This window comes from Linepithema humile, chromosome 3 (genome assembly GCF_040581485.1).
Source record: "Linepithema humile isolate Giens D197 chromosome 3, Lhum_UNIL_v1.0, whole genome shotgun sequence".
NCBI lineage: Eukaryota > Metazoa > Arthropoda > Insecta > Hymenoptera > Formicidae > Linepithema > Linepithema humile.
In genome coordinates, this window is record NC_090130.1 from 7,276,533 (window position 1) to 7,294,813 (window position 18,281).

Consider the following 18,281-nt stretch of genomic DNA (forward strand, 5'->3'; position numbering starts at 1 on the left):
AACGTCAAGGCCTGATTGAGATGGAATCGGAGAATAAAAGAGTTGTAAATAAGAGATAAAAGAAGGCCGTACGAGTGAGACGTCAGAGTGACTGGCCGTGTCTAGCGCAAAGTGTGGTTTTATTGGGACGTAAGGGGACACCATCGCAACAATAATCCTCATTTATAGCTTATAAATGATTTTAACCCCCGTAAAAATGCATTAGCCGTCGCCGAGGTGTGCTGCACGTACGGCGCCGGTGACGATGGTTCAACGACTCACCTATACACATGCCTACGTGTAATGTGCGTATGTTTGTGTACTACTCTGCCTGCGACGTGTGAAAACCATAATATCGAGTGACGCGCGTCTGCAAATGTAAGTCGGCTTTTAAGGAACTATAAAGTAGTACGGCGTCGCTAGGAGAGACGATTTTTTGTTACCGAATCTTTGCGAAGAGGAGACTCGGTTGTTGATAAATATTGACGTGTGAGCTTGACAGTAACAAAAATTGTAAAAATTTGCTATCAATTTCAATAATGAAAGGAATTAAAATATCAGACGCTGACGTAGATAACTTTTTAAATAGGTGGATTATTTATATTGATAATTTAAAGATTCTAATAATTATAGATTTATATAACGCTGAATGCGATGGGTAGATAATAAGATCGTGAAAATGAAGTAACTGTCAATATTCGTTACTGCCAATGCTCTGCTCGATGCTTATAAAAAAATCCTAAGCATTTAAATATATTATCATTTTGTAACAAATGTTTTAATAATATTTTTAAGTATCTTATTATTTCTCAGTAATAGTGCTGATTCAAAATCGATACACAAAAAACAAAACTCATATTAAAGCTATTAAAGCTCCGGAATAATCTCTAAAGAATTTCTACTGCGAGATAGAACAATATATCGATGGGAAGAGTTCGCGTATAGAGCCACTCGAATGTATTTCACGAAGCAGAAGCGCTCTCGTCATAAAAGTGTTACGAGCGCGTTATTGCGCTCATATTCTAGTGGCGCGTGAGAATAGTACACCCCGGAAGTAATCATCCAAAAAGGCAGCTGGATAATTGTATTACGTATTGCACTCGCAATACTTCATAAACCTGTAAAATTTGTTACAATTACTCTGTTAATAAACGAAGCCTTTTTAATAATGTTATAGTTTTGGCAAAAAAATGTAAAAACTGCGAAATTAATATCTCTTATGATAGCATTAAAAAATGTGAGAATGTAACAATATATAAACTGAAAAATCTATCGTTCACAGAAGAAGGAAGAAAGACAGAGACACTTCATATATCTTTAACGACACTTGAGATGCAGCGCTCCTACGCTTCGAGATGAGTATTTATTCGAGAATCGAAGACCGAATTAGCAGCTAGCTGTTGAACAAAACGAACAGGAAAGCTAACTCCAAACCGTTCCGTCAACAACAACTCTCATTTCGCGGACTGACTCGTGGACCGCGCGAAAAACGAACAAGGAAATTTCGGCGATTTCATTTCATGCGAACGCGAGGATGGTCACGCTTGCTTCCGCGTGCCGAGGTACAGCGCGCGTCGCGTCCACATCAGTTGGTAGGTAGGTAGACACAGTCAAGTCGGGTGGAGAACGGTGGGAGGACAGCGTCGTCGACGCGTGCACCACGTAGGATGATAGCCAAAAGCAGCGGTTGGCAGGACAGGGGAACGTGTCACGCGATCCGTGAGTAATTCGCACGAGCCGAGGCCCGCCCGCCTGCCTGCCTGTTTAACAGAGTGTTATAATCTATTTACGTTAACATTACCAACGTTTAACGTGGTTGCTCCGCATCCCCGGGGTCAGAGAAAGGGGTTGGCTGCGGCGGAGGCGGCGGCGGCGGCGGCGGCGGCGGTAGCGGCGGTGGAAGAGACGGAGGTGGAAGGTTACTGGTCGGGGGAGGGTACTATGCTTTCGCGCTCTCTCTCTCTCTTTTCTCTATTTCTATCTACCTCATCCTTTCTCTTTCTCTCTCTCTCTCCCCCTTTTTGCCTCTGCAGCAGACAGCATTCAAGAATTGTCGCGGGCACGTTAGGGCTTTTGGAAACAAGCGTTAATTCGTGTGGTCGCTCGCACTCGCATTAACCGCGGCTCCCTGTACGTTCTCTGTCTGTGTATATCTATACCTCTGTCTCTCTCTGTCCTTCTCAAACGCACTTTATATCCGAACACATCGCTCTGCGAATCTCCATCCGCCTCTCGAATCCGAGAAAATGTGCTATGAGAATTGTTTAGAGATTTTTGTCCACTAATTAAAAAAAAATAGATTGAAAATGTTGGAATAAACGTCACAAAACGTGCGATTTTTATGAATCTAGAATGAATAAAAGCTAGTAGTGCGGTAGTACCGAAAGGATTAAATCACTTTACCCAAGTGTCAATGAAGATACAATTACTTCGTATAGCTTGTTCGCGTCCGACAATGCACGAGCAATAAACTGAGGGCGAAAAGTAAGTGAAATTATGCGATTCTATTAGCAATGTGAATATACAGCACGGGAAATTCAAGTAGCAAGCATTGTACGTGTCTACTGGAGCCAACAGTTCGTCCATGAACGGATTACGGACGCTCAAGCCGGCGGGAGGAGTGCAAGCTCGTTCTCCGGCAGAGCAAGGAACACGTACGTTCCGTTTGAACGAGCCTGTAGGCAAAGGGGACTCCGAGCGTGTACATCCACGCTCGGCGTATGCACGACAATACGGGCTAAATGCCCGGCTCCAACCAAACCGCCAACTAACTGTACGAAACGTCCTGAAACTTTAGACGCGATTATCTGGAGGTTACGTCGTAACAATTATGAGGCTGCCACTCCGCGAAATCAGGAGACGGCTAACTTGTTTGCGCGCGCCCACCTATCGTCTTTGTGTCACAGATAATTTTCGTGGACGCGGGCTAATGGACGAGCGCGGTATAACGGCGGATTGTAACCCTCGCCGTACCACCTGCGGAGCGTTGTCCTACCTACGTGCCCATCTAACTCCCGCCTCGTTCCGGCAAACAAGAGTGGCGATCGTCCTGATGGTGTTCGCGAGAAGTCCATCCACGGAGATAAAATAATACGACTCACTGCAATTTCTCTGAATTGCGGCTTGCGTGTAGTATCTCGACAAGTGTTGCATGTCAGCAGATATTGTTGGATTAACATTATGCTAAAAGTATTTTAGCGGAATGAATTTTAGTTACGCCCTTGATATCTGATTAATCGGTATTTTTAATCGCGAATGGTAACTCTGAAAATTTCCATTCTATCCCCCGCGTACAAACATCATCACGGGCAAAGACATAGGCGCGGTGAAAGCGAAAGAAGCGACGGACCGTCGCGACGATAAAAAAAAATCCCTGCCTGCCGACTGTAAAATTTTACGATCTCGAGAAATAAAGATAGTATCGTGGCGCTCCGAAAGCGGGACCCCCGTTATCGGTACGTACGACGAGGAGGTGAGGGGCGACGAGCCTTTAATATTTACCCGTTTACGGATTTTTTCCAGCTGCAAGCGGGAGAGAGAGAAAGCGCCGGGGAGGAACGTTCGGGAACGATAAGCGCGAGCACGAGGAAGGATGCTGGCGGCTTCGACAAATAAAATCTGAACAACCTGCTGCTCCGTTGTTTACCGAAGGATACCCACGGCATTAACAGTGGAAACACTGGGCAAGGGGTAAAGAAGCGGAGAAGAAGGGAGTAAGACTAAATACGCTTCGATAACGCAACAACTCTCTGATAATGTTAGCAATCTCTCTCTCGTTTTCTTTTTTTTTTCACAGAAATTTGAAATACTAAATTAGTGAAACGTGTGCCAAGATTTATGAGCGACTCTTTTCTCGCGGATAGATTTATGCTTCGGCCTGGTTTCAGAAAATCTTTAAAGCAGAATAATTATCCAATAAATATTTATTTAGGCTTTAAACTTCTAAAGAAGAAGCATTTATAATAGAATAAAATCAAGTCTTGTAATATATTCTACTATTAATTTAGAAAACAATTTTTTTTTAATGTAGTCAACATTTGCACAATGATTATTTTCTTATTTGATCAAAAAAAGATAAATGTAATTGAAACTAATATATCAAGAATATATTTTACATTATCTTCGAAATCTCTTAATAATATATTAAAATAAAGAATATTAGATTGACTCACCGATACAATGCGCAGCAGCGGAGTTGTTCTGTTGATCTGCAAAGTTGATCTGTAAAATACGAAAGAACATCTAAATTATAGCAGCGTATAAAATAATTAGTAAGAAATATTTGCGCACATTAAACTTTTTCTTTGTCTTTTAAGCAAATAACTAATAAAAAATTATCAAACATTAAATTGTTTAAAATAATATGTGAGAAAATCTAATAATCATGAATACTAATTATTGTGAATGTTTTATTAAATATTTCAAATCTTTTATGTGCACCACATAATTATTTTTGTGTAACATTTAACAAATAACATAACTAATAAATGAGTAATTACCTCAAAGTTGTTCCGCCGGCGCCCGATGCCCTTCCTGAGCCTCCTCCTCCTCTCAGTCCTCGCAGTTCAAGGCATTCACTCGCGTTCGCGAATACGAAAATCGCCCGATATATCAAACGACACTCCCGATGCGTACTTTGTCATTTCAGGACAAAGATGTAACTCGAATACACGTTCGCACGGAATACACGTTCGACATTCTCCGAAATAGGTAACGACGGAAAAAGATAAGATGGAAAATTGTGATAAAGATATTATTAAAGAGCATAACGCGCCGCTACGGAATAATGTGACCCGCACAAATGCCGCCGTGCGAATGATATATAATAGGATAATAACAAGCACAAAGTCACGTCGATTTCGGCTTGAAGGAATGCGAAAAGTGGGAGGCGACAATGTTTATGTCGATACATAGCGCGCGCGAGAGAGAGAAAGAAAGAAAGAGAGAGAGGGGATATAGAACGCGCATACTTAGAATAAACACGACGGCGAAAACAACCCCACCACACGCCGCAAGTCTATTTCATTAAAACATTAGAGTAAATACCGAGAATTTTTCGAAATCGAGTTTAAAACTCGATTTTCGAAATTGAGTTTTAAATTCGATTTTCATCAATATTCGATAAATGCCTTAATGTTAACAATTTCGACTCGCGGCGTTTGATGGGGTTGTTTTCGCCCTTAGCTTGCGTAATCTATATTCTCTCTCTCTCTCTCTTTCTCTCTCTCTCTCTCTCTCTCTCTCTCTCTCTCGCGCAATGTATCGGCACGCACATAGTTACCTACTTTCTGCATTCTCCCAAATCAAATCGAGTTTTACTTTGTCCAAATAATAACATATACGCGTCGAAAGGGTCGTGTAAAACATCGTACGATTTTTGTATTTGCGTTGCAAACGCATGTAAGCGCCTTGATTGCAAAAAAAAACTGAGAAAAGGAGAAGGCTCGGGCGTTGGCGGAGCAACTTCAGAGTTTTAATATTTATAGTTATTAGATATAAATATATAATTCTTTTAGATATTTGTATAAAAAAGATAAGTTAAAGTTTAATGTGTGTAATAATTATTTTTCCAATAATTATTTAAAACGCTGTTATAATTTGAATGTTATGTGCTTTGTATGTTACAGATGAACTTCGCTGCTGCGCATCGTGCCGGTAAGTCAATCTAATATTTTTTATTTTAATATTATTAAGAGATTTCAAAATAATGTAAAATATACACAGTGTCTCTGATTAATTATATCACTCGTTAATAAATTTCTAAGATTTCTCATATGGTAAGAATATAAAAATCAATATGTAACCTGCTTGAGTGCGTGAATTTTTAACAATCTGGTCGATCAATTTTAAACACTTCGATTTGAAATCTATAGTCTCGACATTTTAAGTATAAAAATTTTCGTCTCCGAATAACTTCAGAAATCTGCTATTAACGAGTAGTATAATTGATCGAAAACATTTTGTATGATTGGAAATGTTACTTTTAATACTTCGTTAAATTTATGAAACAACAATAGCATTCAATTTCCGTCAAATAATTACAACTGTAACAACCGCGACATTGCGACAAGAAATGCGCCGTGATCTTTTTACGCGACAAAAGTTTATAACAGAAATTTCGGAATCCTCGTTGTCGGAGCATCCACGCTGAAATAAGATTAGACGCGGCGGCGAGGAAAAGTCGAGTTGGCCGCAAGAAGCGCGCCAACAGCCAAGATTCGCCGCAACGCGATGTAATATAAACGTCGTAAAATAGGGACCAGGTGAATCGTATAATTCGGGGGCCAACTTCAGAGTAATTCTCACCCGTGCGCGCCGACGTTCCTCTCTCGGCATTGCCCCGTATACATTACCACGAGCCACCACGTACGACAACCGCACCGCCACACGTGCTGCTCATATCGCTCCCGAGTATAAAGGGGGAGACCGGAAAGGACGAACCTGACGCTATATACGAAGAGAACGCGGTCACATCCGATTCCTACTCGTTTCGCCGTGTTTTTCCTTCGTCGAGACACGTTCGCCATGAAAAAAAAGAAATTGTTTCCCCAAATGTGTTAGCCTGCTAGACGTTCTGTGAAGTCGTGAATCCCTGTGACTAAAGTAATGTATCGCTTATACTCTGTATATATCCATTTTTATCTTTTATGTTACGTATATATTCTTTATGTGTGTAATTCTTATCTATGAAATATGTATTTTTTTGGCTTTGAAGACTCTGTGAACTGTTAAGATAAATACTTTATATCAATATTTAAAACTTAAATTATTTAAAAAATCAGGAAACCTTCTTATAATATTATTTTCTGGTGTGATACATAATATATCAACAAAAAAACTCGAAATTGAAATAAGAAATACGTTTATTTTAATATTGAAAAAAAGAGATGTCTCTTTTCCCTTCTTATGATTTAAAAAGTAAATTTTATCTTTACAAGCAGTAATCCACAAGTACAACACGTAGTACAACTTTACGGAAAAAAGTAGTTGGCGTTAGAAGGTTTCCCGCTTTGAAGGTTCTTCAGAAAAAATTTATGTTCTTAAAGCCCTCAAACATCTAGTAAACATCCAGCCATCAAGAGTGTCGTTTGTTAAAAACCAAGAACCAATTGACCGCGTTTGTATAGATAAATACCACGACCTATAACGTTATTTAGTTTGTGATGTGGTCAGTTTCAACCTGCATATTTGTCCAAAAACATTGACTTTTCAATAGATACATCCGTTCAAACTTAACAAACTCCTGATTATATTTCCATTTTTTAACAAATATAAATATTTTTTCTTTTTTACAAGAAAAAGTTCAGTATAAATAATACAACAGTTAACATGATACAGACAGTAAAACAAAGACTAGAATAAATAAACACAATCATTATGATAGAATTATTAATAGGTAAAATTAATTTCTGTAAAAATTACGCTAATAATGACACAAAAAAAATGCTTAGATTGATCGCGTTAGCCAATGATCGGACATGATACATTGGCGGAATGAGGGCGAAGGCAAAAAAAAAAGATCTCATGGTTCGTCTAAAGCAGTATTTCATAGATATAGCCGATGGAGCCTCCTTGTGGCCGGCAAATATAATAAACTTGGGGTCCATATATCCGTGCTTATGGTGGCGGATGGCAGACCCCAAGAAAAAGGAACGTCTCTCACCACGCGTGTCCGCGTGGTGCACGCAAAAGAAGGGAGAATACCACGGCTATCGTCATATTTTCTGATTTTCCGCCAATAAACCCCATTACTATTTATCAGGCTAATGCGTCCTTATAACTCCCATTAACAACAATCTATACGCTCTAACGCATTAGCGGCCCGGTACCCGCACCACCGCCAAATTTATTATTAGACGTAGAAGAATCGTTACGCTTAATTGCACGTAGGTTCGTTCGTCTCAAATTTTAATAGACAAAATCATTCCAAATTTCTTTCTTTTTTTTCTTTCAGCATCGCAAGTCAAAAGAAAAATAAGCTTGACACACGATTCTATCAATCAATATGACATTAGCATTATTAAAATAATACTTAAAAATTGCATAAATGCATATTGAATTACAGACTGAAGATGATTTCTGCGCAATGATAAAATTATATTTATCTTCACATTTAGTTTAAAAAAATATATTATAGAAAAATTTGCATAATTTTTTTTTAATATTCTAAATTGTCAAGTATTCATTCGATCTTAATAATCCAACAATTGCATCATAGTCTATTTTCATTAAAATAAAGGAAACGAGGCTCCAAAAAGCCACTCTTATAGCGTCGAGCAGCATAATTAAATGTCAGGACCCAAATTTATCGTTCTGTAAGAAAAGAACGACACTAGCAGACTTTTAGAAATTACTCAGCTTACTCTACGGTAACTCTAAGTTAAATCTTACTTGTACCTGAGAGCTGTTACGCAAGAGCTTCTACCGTTCTAATCAAGATGGATATTAAAGCATTAATGAAATATAACTAACTGCAAATTTTCTTTTCAATCTCTTCTACTCGTTTTAATTAATCTAATTTGCACGTTTATTTTTTGTAATATCCTCTCTATTGAAACGTTCAATTCTTTCCTGCTATTTTCCCATTCTCCACTCAATCATCGTAATTTATTCGTTCACGCAAATTCTATCGTTCGCCGTAGAGTGGAATTAAACGACGAAGAGGCGATGTGAAAGCTCGTTCGATGAGTGCAATATCGTCCGTTATTGGTAGGCACTGGCGTTAGCGCCGGGACGACCGAACGGGGAACGAAAATGAGAGAAGAAAAAAAAGGAGCGTGAAAGAGGTGAGAGATAATTAACGAGAAGCGAGTACACAATATCTTTTCCCAAACGGCTCGACGCGAACTGCACACTTGTTGCTTATCGCACTTCGGCGTAGACATGTCGGTAACGGGTTAGGATAACATGTTTAACACGGCAGATAGCTACTTATCAGTCGCTCTGGCTGTGTTTGTCTTGCACCATAAAGTTATAAAGTCCAGACGATGCGTTGTCACGGTGTTCTATAAATTACGGACCTCGTATCGTTGATGAAAAAAAGGAACGAAATAAAAAAAAAAAAAAAAAAACAGAAAAAAGAAAAAGGGACGTGCGCACCGTCCGTGCACTGCGATGTCTTATCGGCGCGATAAACTCCAACGGCGGCTCCGTCGCACCTTCCGACTGACTTTGAATTCACGCGTAATTACTTAATCGTGGGGAAATTACAGGGGGAGCGCATAACGGCTCGACTATAACGCGTAGAATCATTTAGCGCCGTGTACTAACATGTACAGGGTGTCCCAGAACACCCTATCTTGATTTTATCAATTTTCTTTTACGAAAAATTCAGTATCATCTGGAGTGTAACTCAATTTTGTGAAAAATAAAGAAAAGACTGTCATAAAAATTAAATTCTAAACTGCTTAAAATAATTGTATTTTTTGGAACACAAATAGATATTCAAGCAACACGCGAATGCAACCCTATCAAATGGTCTTAATTCGACAGTCGTTTCGGCGGGATAAGTAATTTCCTGGATTTTCGAGGATCCCCATCTCGGACAAGGCTAACTACCCTTTGTCTTCTCCGTTATAGAAGCGCGGCGCGGCAACGAGTGGCCATTTTAACCCCTTTTCCTCGCGAGACATAAATAATGATCGTCGCTAATTTGGCTCCGGTGCAGCCCTTGGCCGGCGGCGAACGTAAACCGCGCAATTATAATGCCGCCACATTAGAATTTATTCCCACGGCAGCCGGCAGCCTCTCCTCCGTAACCTTTTTCTAAAGCTTACGTACTTAATCCGACTGAAATATTTTTTCCCGCGGCTCCGCCGCCGGATATCGGCCTCGGATTTTCGTCGAGACTTAAACCATTTAATTAAGTCAGGACAACCGGATGGTACATCGTTCGCTACGCGGGCAAAAGAAAAAGGAAACGGACGAGAGGGAAGTAGAAAATGTCCAAGAGAGCATATGTTATTAGGCTCTTCTGCCATCCGCGGTTTTAACTAATGTCGTGTTATATTTTAGTATTAATATTTGGCTCTCGGCAAAAAATTTTATTTTCAAAAATAATTGTAGAATGTTCTCCAAAAATAACTCTAATATTATAATTAAACCTTAAAGGTCATAATTTTTTATTTTTTATTATAAGTAAAATTTATGGAAGAAACGATAAAAGCTTTCTTGTATTTCGCAACATCACTGCCGTAACTTAATCACTATTACTGTTTAAAACGGTTGTACTTACCTTCTCGTTGCAGCTCGTGTAACGTAAGTACCCAGCGCTCCATCGGAATGACTCGTGTAAATGCCATCTGAAACATAAACCATTTTGCGTGTTAGTTTTTCATCGTCCCCGTTGTTCGAACTGTAAAAGTATACGAGCAAATTCGTCACGGCGGAAAACGTTTTTCCGAAATTCAAATATGTAGATCCGCGCGCAATTGATGCAGCGATTTCCATTATATCGAAATCCGGAGTTTCACGCGGTTGAACGCGGAGTCCGAACTCGAATCGCGCTCGCGTTCAGTTTCGTATACACGCAGCCAAACACAAACGCGCGAACGTACGGGCATGCAAACAGCAGTGCGCGGCTTTTCCGCATTGTATTCGGGGAACAAGTAATTGGATGCCGTGCGAGAGATTTGCGATATTTCTAGTGTGTAATGCGCGGCAATACGCGCAACGTTAAATCAAATCCAATTCGAGCTCTCGCGCGCCGTACGGCGCGGCATGGAGTGGCACCTGACAAACTCATTGGTCTGACAAATTGAATCATTCGCCGTTCAATTGCTTCGTGCGGATATATACACGCGTGGAGACGGCCGCGCGCGAGGGTAGATGCTTGTGTGAGTTGTGCGTGGGCGGGCGGATGCGGGATCGTCGAGTATCTGGTGTCCGCTGTTTGTTGCCACTCTACTGCATTGCTGTCAATGTGTCGAAACCACCCCTTCGTGCTTTCGCGTAATACAGTGCCGCTGAATTAACTCACGATCAAGTGAGCAGCCTTCCAATTAACGAAAGAATGGAAATTGAAAACAATAAAAAATGTCTTACAATAATATTCTTTTATTTTATTAACTCTTATCTACTTGGAGGTAAGTTATTCTGATTTTTACGTAGATATTTATAACAAGATATTAAATGATAAATATGTCTTATAATAATATTTCTTTATTATATTAACTCTCAACTACTCTGATAGTGAGTTGCTCTAATTTTCATGTAGATATTTATAATAAAATATTTAAAAAACAAAGATCTTATTTTACTAATATCATAATCTTTTATTTATATGTTTAGTGCTTGCTTTTTATCCAAACTAACAGTTTTCAATCTGCACGTTAATATCGTAAACCTGGAAAATATCGCATTCGCCCTTTGTATAAATGCATAGACATTTGAATACGCTCGTATTTTATGTTCGAAAATTAAATACGCATCGCGATGAATAATTAAACGCGCCTCGCATGCGGCGCACGGTGCGAAAAATTCGCGAAATATATACGTGCAGCGGACGCGTCACGTCGCGACAATAATCATCCTCATCCCTTCGATCTTCGATGGGAAAGGAACCGCGATGCACGGCCATTCGATCGTGGTGTAGCGTGAAATCCGAATCGACCCACCCGATATGTACGGAGAGGCAGAATGCGCACGATGCGCGTAGTGTGGATCGCTTGCACACAGCGGCGAGGCGTCGGCCGTGTGACACGATCACACGGTGTGCGATGTGTGAAATGGAGCACGATCTCTCCCCCCCTCCACCCCTCCACCCTCTCCCGGTAATTATATGTATCCTATCCCTGCGTCGCTATCTCGCCTACCGCGCGGTCGAACCGGCGCGGCGTGGTGCATCGAGCACGAGCAGTGCATCGATGGCACACAGTGTATCGGCGCGACACAACCGCTAGCTCCTATCTGCCGGCCCCGCGCACACACGCGAGAGCGCTGTTCGCATCGATGGTGTGACGATCCCCGGATGCGCCGCGTGCGTGAGCATCGTCCACCCATCGACTGCATCATCATCATCCCCCTCTTCCTGTCCCGCGCGCGTTACCCGCTATCCCGCACGGACGACTGATCCTTCGTTTCGAAGCGCCTATCTAACGCCATCGGATCGCCGCCGTCCGCATCGCGATCGCCATCGATCTTCGCGATCGATCCTCGGCGCGCGCGTACGCCGGCGCGATTTTTTTTTGAGGGTGGAATTTCGGACGCGGACGCGTTCGTACGGCAGGGATTTTATTATCGGCGTTATAACGTCGATTGGGAGTCGTTCCGGAGATGTATGGGATAATGTATTTGGTATATCTGTCGTAACATTCCGCTCGGCTTTTTTATGTTCCTAGTATTTGAAAGCATCGTCTATTTTAGACACACATCAAAGCGTAAGTAAGTGCAAAACGAATAATGCAACAACTCAGTACGCGTTAAATTTACAACTGCAATTATAAATACCTTACTATATTTCTATTTTTAGTATTCACATTTGAGAAAATGATCTTTAATCTGCGCGACCTATAAAACGGAAAACTTATTAATATGTTAATTTATTTTAATTCAAGACAGCTTACTTTAACGTCTGAAATACGTAACGAGACAACTACAGTAGCAGTTTATCACGTGTTTTATCACTATATCATTCTTGCTATCGAATCTCTTTACAAGCTATGTTTACGATATCATCCGAGACTGTAATCAGTGTATCGTTAAGCGGCGTGAACGAAAATGGTAAATGTGCCTTCGAAACGTATCTGGCCGCGTGACGCAATGACAAGCGCAAATACACGTAACATAACGGCGGTGTGCACGCTGCACCGGATATCGCGTAGCCAAGCACACATGTGCGTCGGCGATGTTCCGAGGCGGAACGATTTCGCAGCATCGAATTGCGCGGCGCCGGCTGCGCGTGCAATAGGCGCTTATTGCACAAATCACACGCATTATTGACTGCTATTGTACTCTTCGGTCGAGTCACCGCATTGTCCGCGTATATTGCGGACTCTCCGAGTGGTGCTCCGGCGTGCGTTCCTTCTGGTAAATGTCCGAAATAAATTGATAACTTCCTTTCAAAGGTGTACAGTAATAAGATACTTTGATGAAATTGTAGTAAATATTTTAAAGAATTTTTTGAATGACAAATATATTTTACTTGTAATCAAATACACGATACATATTGAAAAAAATTATGATTGATTATATGAATTTGATTAATCATCAGGACTAGTAGCTTATTATAGAATTTTTATTTATTTTAAAAGTCAAGTCAATCTCGAGAACCATTCAACCCAGTCGACCATTCGTCTAATCGCGCAGAACAGAACTTTATACAAAGACGACGCGACACGATGTTATAAATGTCAGATGGTAGCACTCGAGCGATCAGAGCAGCGCGAGAGACGTGTCATGCGAGTCGATCGTAAAGCCAGCAGGAGGTATCGTTCGAGTAAATAAATCTTCGTATACCCGGAGCCACTTCTTCGAAAGAAAACACGATGGGAGGCAGTCTTTCTGACTTGCAAGTCGAACGGTAGGATCGACGGCGTCGATGGATCGAGTGCCCCCTTTGAGTGCACTCGTCTCGGCTGGGATATCTTCGAAGGGTCGAACGGGAGCCGGAGTCCGCAGGTCAGGCACTCCTGAACGGATTTAGGCAGGAAAAGCCGCGTCAAGCACTCCACGCGGGCACAAACAGACGCGAGGCGCGTTGGCGCCAGTCTGGGAAATCGAAGATTCTGGATGACTCTCCCCGTAGGGTGGCCACCCTATGCGCTATACACACTTCACGTCCTCGTTCACTATACAGATGTTCCCGTATGTCAAGGATTTTTCCGTAGCGTAACTACAACGGAAGTTTCCTCGGGATATCGAGCCGTCTTACATCTGTTTAGACTCGTTGACAAGTTTTTATGAGGGGAGACAGGTTTACACTGCGGTAGATATACGTCGCACTCAGAGGAATAGCACGAGTTCTATCTCTCGTCTGTAAATTAAGCTTACTTACGTAATCAAAAACTTTACATTTGTAATTACAAAGATGATAGATTTGTGATAGCTTTTTGCAGGCGTTTTCTTGATCCTTTAGCTTCATTATATATTAATCAATTAACGATGTATCGATGCGACGATATTGTTTTTTCTTAATTTTCTCTTGCTTCCTAAATAATTTCAACAAGAATCGGTTTCATCATGGTAAAGTGCAATACTAGACAGTAACGAGTTAAACAAACACCACGTAATTTCAGGAACGTTTCCTAACGACGTTGCATCTGGTGTACGCGATCTTGTGTAAACAGACCAGATCGAGACGAGCCACTCGAAACGTTCGCGAAGGGTTGCTAGTTTTCTTAAGTCAACCAATGAAGGCTCCGTGCTCGTCGTTTGAGCCAGGTTAGGATACCACTCGACATTGATTTATTTCAACTCGTAATCTCAACGTTTCTTTGGAACGCAGCATCAGTAATATAGTTCTTTAAATTATCGTCTCATTCCTTCTTCAACTTATCTTTTTTAATTTCTGAATTATTTAATTGCAATTAAAATCGCATTGCTGAAGAAATCGATCATTTCTCTCAAATATTCACCAATCGATACGATTTTACGTAATCGGCGCCGGAAGAGTTTGTCGAGAACGGTTTTGCCATAGGGTCGCGGCAATTTTTGACACGTCGTAAAGCCGCCGACTTCCGCATGCACATTTGGGTAGTGGGCGATGACAGGGGGGGGGGGGGAAGGCAGACCGACGGAGGTGTGGCCGGCTCGATTCGCATTAAACTGTATCCTGTAATTCGGTGGGTTAGTGCTCGCGGCGCGGCGCGGCGCGGCACGAAAAATTCCAGGTCGTGCTAATAAACTAAATACGGCATCGGAAATGACCGCGGGTGTATTATTTATACTCGCGCGCTTCTATGGTGCCGACGGCGGCTTTAATGTGCTCCAGCGTGCTCTCGCCGCGCTCTCGCAGTTTATACAACGCAATAACGTTATTAGGTGGCTGGCATCCGGTATAAATTTCACCACCACCACCACCACCACCACCACCACCACCACCACCACCATCACCACCACCACCACCACCACCACCAGCACCACCACCACCGTCACAGAGCATGCTGGCCACCGTCGGCACCAACACACTGTTTTGCGCCCCCGCCCCTCCCGTATCGCAAGCCATCGTCGTCGCTCTTTGCCACTCTTCTCCTCTTCATTGTTGTTGCCCTTTTCCCGCCGCCGCTGCCGCCGATGCGACGCGATATACCCGCGCTCTCCTGTCGCATGGCATTAAAGCATGGCGTCCTTATGGGCTCGAAACTTTGTCGTCGATGATTACATGAACCGTCGACTGTATTAATTACGGAACAGCTGCGCGCGCTTGGTGTTTTCGGCGTCACTGTTTAGCGTTGAATAAAACTAAACTGCGGTATGCGGGGACAATCCAGCCGACAGAATCGCTTGGCGTAAAACGGCCAAATTTAATGCTGTCGAAATTTTGAATTGGAGTTGCTGAGGAATTTGCAGACATTTTTTTACGCTAAACTGATATCCGAATAAAATATAAATTTCCTTTGTTAGGCGATATCGAATAAATAATGTAGAAATAATAATTTTCAATGTTAAAATTCTCCGGTGGAGCGCTCGAAATATTTTTTGCCGCGACCGAACGTGGCCGATAATATCATTGGCAGCCCGCTGTCCGCTATAAATATCGCTCGAAATGTCATTATTAACGTTTGCGACACCAATGCATTCGTCCTCATTTCTGCCCGCCGCCCTTCCACTATGTGCACTGGTGCAACGCGGTCGTATTCCCCGATTGCAATTGCAATATGTTAAAGCGTGTTTTTATGATTCCAAAAATTTGTCGTTGGAGACTACATAACCCGTTAGCCGTATTAATTATAGAGCAGATGCGCCGCGTTTTGAAATGCACATCGAAATTATTTCATGCGCATTTCACGAGCGTTATGCGCGAAGCGCCGGCGAATTTTTGAGTACTTAACTCAATTACCCGATTAATTCAATCACGCGGCATGAATTCCGCGCGGGAAGAAGCTCGTATTTTTTCCGCGGCCATATATACCGCATGTTTCGAACACTGGAAGCTCGCCGCTGCTGTTTTTTATTTTTATTTACGAGCGCGATTATCGCGCACTTGAAATCAGGCATTCTCTTATTACGTGTCGCATACACGACAAACAACGATTTGGCAAATTGCAGCATACGTTTTCTGCGAAACGTTACAACACGAATTATTTTCTGCCGTTAGTGCATGCATCACAACGCATTCATTGTTGTAGTTAGCAAGTTAACAAACGACGGTAATGTATCAATCCACTTTACGGCAGCGGTACGCCGATCCCGAATAAACGGTATATCCATAAAATAAAAAAATAACGATTCGCAATATATTATAATAATAATAACAACTTTCTAAAAATAAAAGTGAAAAATCTATATATTCAAGTAATTAAAAGATCGATCTGTACAATCCTTCGAAGACATTTACGAAGACTTAACGATTAACAATTAATTAATGCATCGTATCGGGCATAAGCTCATGTTCGATCGAAACGGCTACTGCAATTAGCCAGCAAAAGCCACGCACAAACGTATGGCGACGTCGTGCCGGCCCCTACAGGAAATTATTGATAATCGCATCAATATCCGCGCGATTGTCAGGCACAGCGTACCAATAATTTATGCACAATTGGACGTGAGTATCGATACGACGCAAGCAACCTGCAACACATGTCGCTCTATTAATAATACTGCAGCCGGTGCTATCGATGCCTCGCTAATTCATCGGAAAGCTCTATTGCCTCTCGGCATCCTCGCATCCTTCTTTTCCATACGGACTAATAATGACTACGACAAACTCCACCTCTTTCATGTACTTTGTCGATGCGCAGGGGGAAGAATATTACAATGGCATAATCAAAGATCTTCATTTGATGCAAAATACATCGCGGAGAAGGGTGTAATTCATCGCGCAAAACGTTAAGAATGATATTATGCGGAATTATCTACAGTGAGTCAGCCAAGAAAATTCTTACACGAAACCTTACATGAAAATAAATGACTTTTTAAGTAAAATTTGTCTGAGACGATCCGAAGGTGTGGAAGACGTAATTATGAGAAATGATATTTCACTTCCCCTTTAAGCAAATCAATGCGTTTCGTTGCATTTATACGCAAGTAAACGCGTCTGCTCGCGCAATTACATTTATATTTATGAGCTACGATGCGCGATCTCGGAATCATTAAGTATTCGAAGGAAGTAAGTGAGCATGGACGAATGAAGGAAAATGTTACTATAATGCTAAAATATGATAACTACTAATCGTGTGGAATTTAAAACTCCCCATAATAACACATTTATTCATATGCCTCGAGCGATTATGCTATCAGCAGTATACCGAGTGTTGCGCGTCAAAAAGCTTTTTTTAAACTGAAAATTCGCACCGAAAATTCGGAATATCCAATACGGTTTTCTACATCCTGTCGCGGCATATCTATCGGAATACACGAATTTCCCTGCGAAGCTGTCATCGACAGGGACGCGGCTTAAGGACCTCGAACGACAACGAGACTCACGTTGCACCAGGGTGTTGTCATGGCACGTTCAAACGCGTGGCCCGCTCACGCAGGGATAAATCAAAAGTATGAAATGCGCCCGGCAGAATTTCGGTATATTTATGGCGGGGGGCAATTCAATGATACACATTCCCGGTCGCGCGTAATAGTCAATATTTCCATCAGAAGCACACCTACAACTCACGCCTACGCTGACAAACCGTGCAACCAACGGTGCTTTATGAGAGTTCAGGGCGCATTTGACAGCGCGATGCGCCGAGCCAGTTGTTGCCATTTATTCGCGCATTACATTACTCTGTTACCGAGTCGAGTGTCACCAGCTAATTTGCATTATAAGTGCCGCTGATGTTATCATCGCTTCGCTTATACGTTATGGCGCCGCTGACGGATCGTCAACGGCGGCCGCGCGATCGTTCATGTATATGTTAGTGCATATGATGCTGCCGTGCGCGAGTGCATCCTGCGGTACGCTCCGAGCGTGTGTGTGTGTGTGTGTGTGTGTGTGTGTGTGTGTGTGTGTGTATTGTGCCCCGCACCCCGATGATCATCGCGAAAGCGAGCTGGCCGACGATAATCGCACCCGATTCGCGCCTATCGAGCTGTTGACGACCGCCCACAACGCTACGCGCGACACTGCAGTCCGGCGTGAAAATAATTATTGCATTTTAATTGTGAGAACGCGCCAGAATTGCAATTGACCAGCGGTCAGGCTTAAACAA

General features: G+C 42.0%; 1 protein-coding gene across 1 annotated transcript in view; it reads right to left on the reverse strand.

Annotated features, from left to right (window-relative positions):
- The window catches only part of LOC105676396 (uncharacterized), a 413,689-nt gene that overhangs the window by 215,705 nt on the left and 179,703 nt on the right, over window positions 1-18,281 (reverse strand). The window contains exons 5-6 of the mRNA XM_067351940.1: window positions 10,214-10,280; window positions 4,152-4,200 (exon numbers count right to left, since the gene is read on the reverse strand). Coding sequence (XP_067208041.1) covers window positions 4,152-4,200; window positions 10,214-10,280 — 116 coding nt within the window. The remainder of the gene's footprint in view (window positions 1-4,151; window positions 4,201-10,213; window positions 10,281-18,281) is intronic.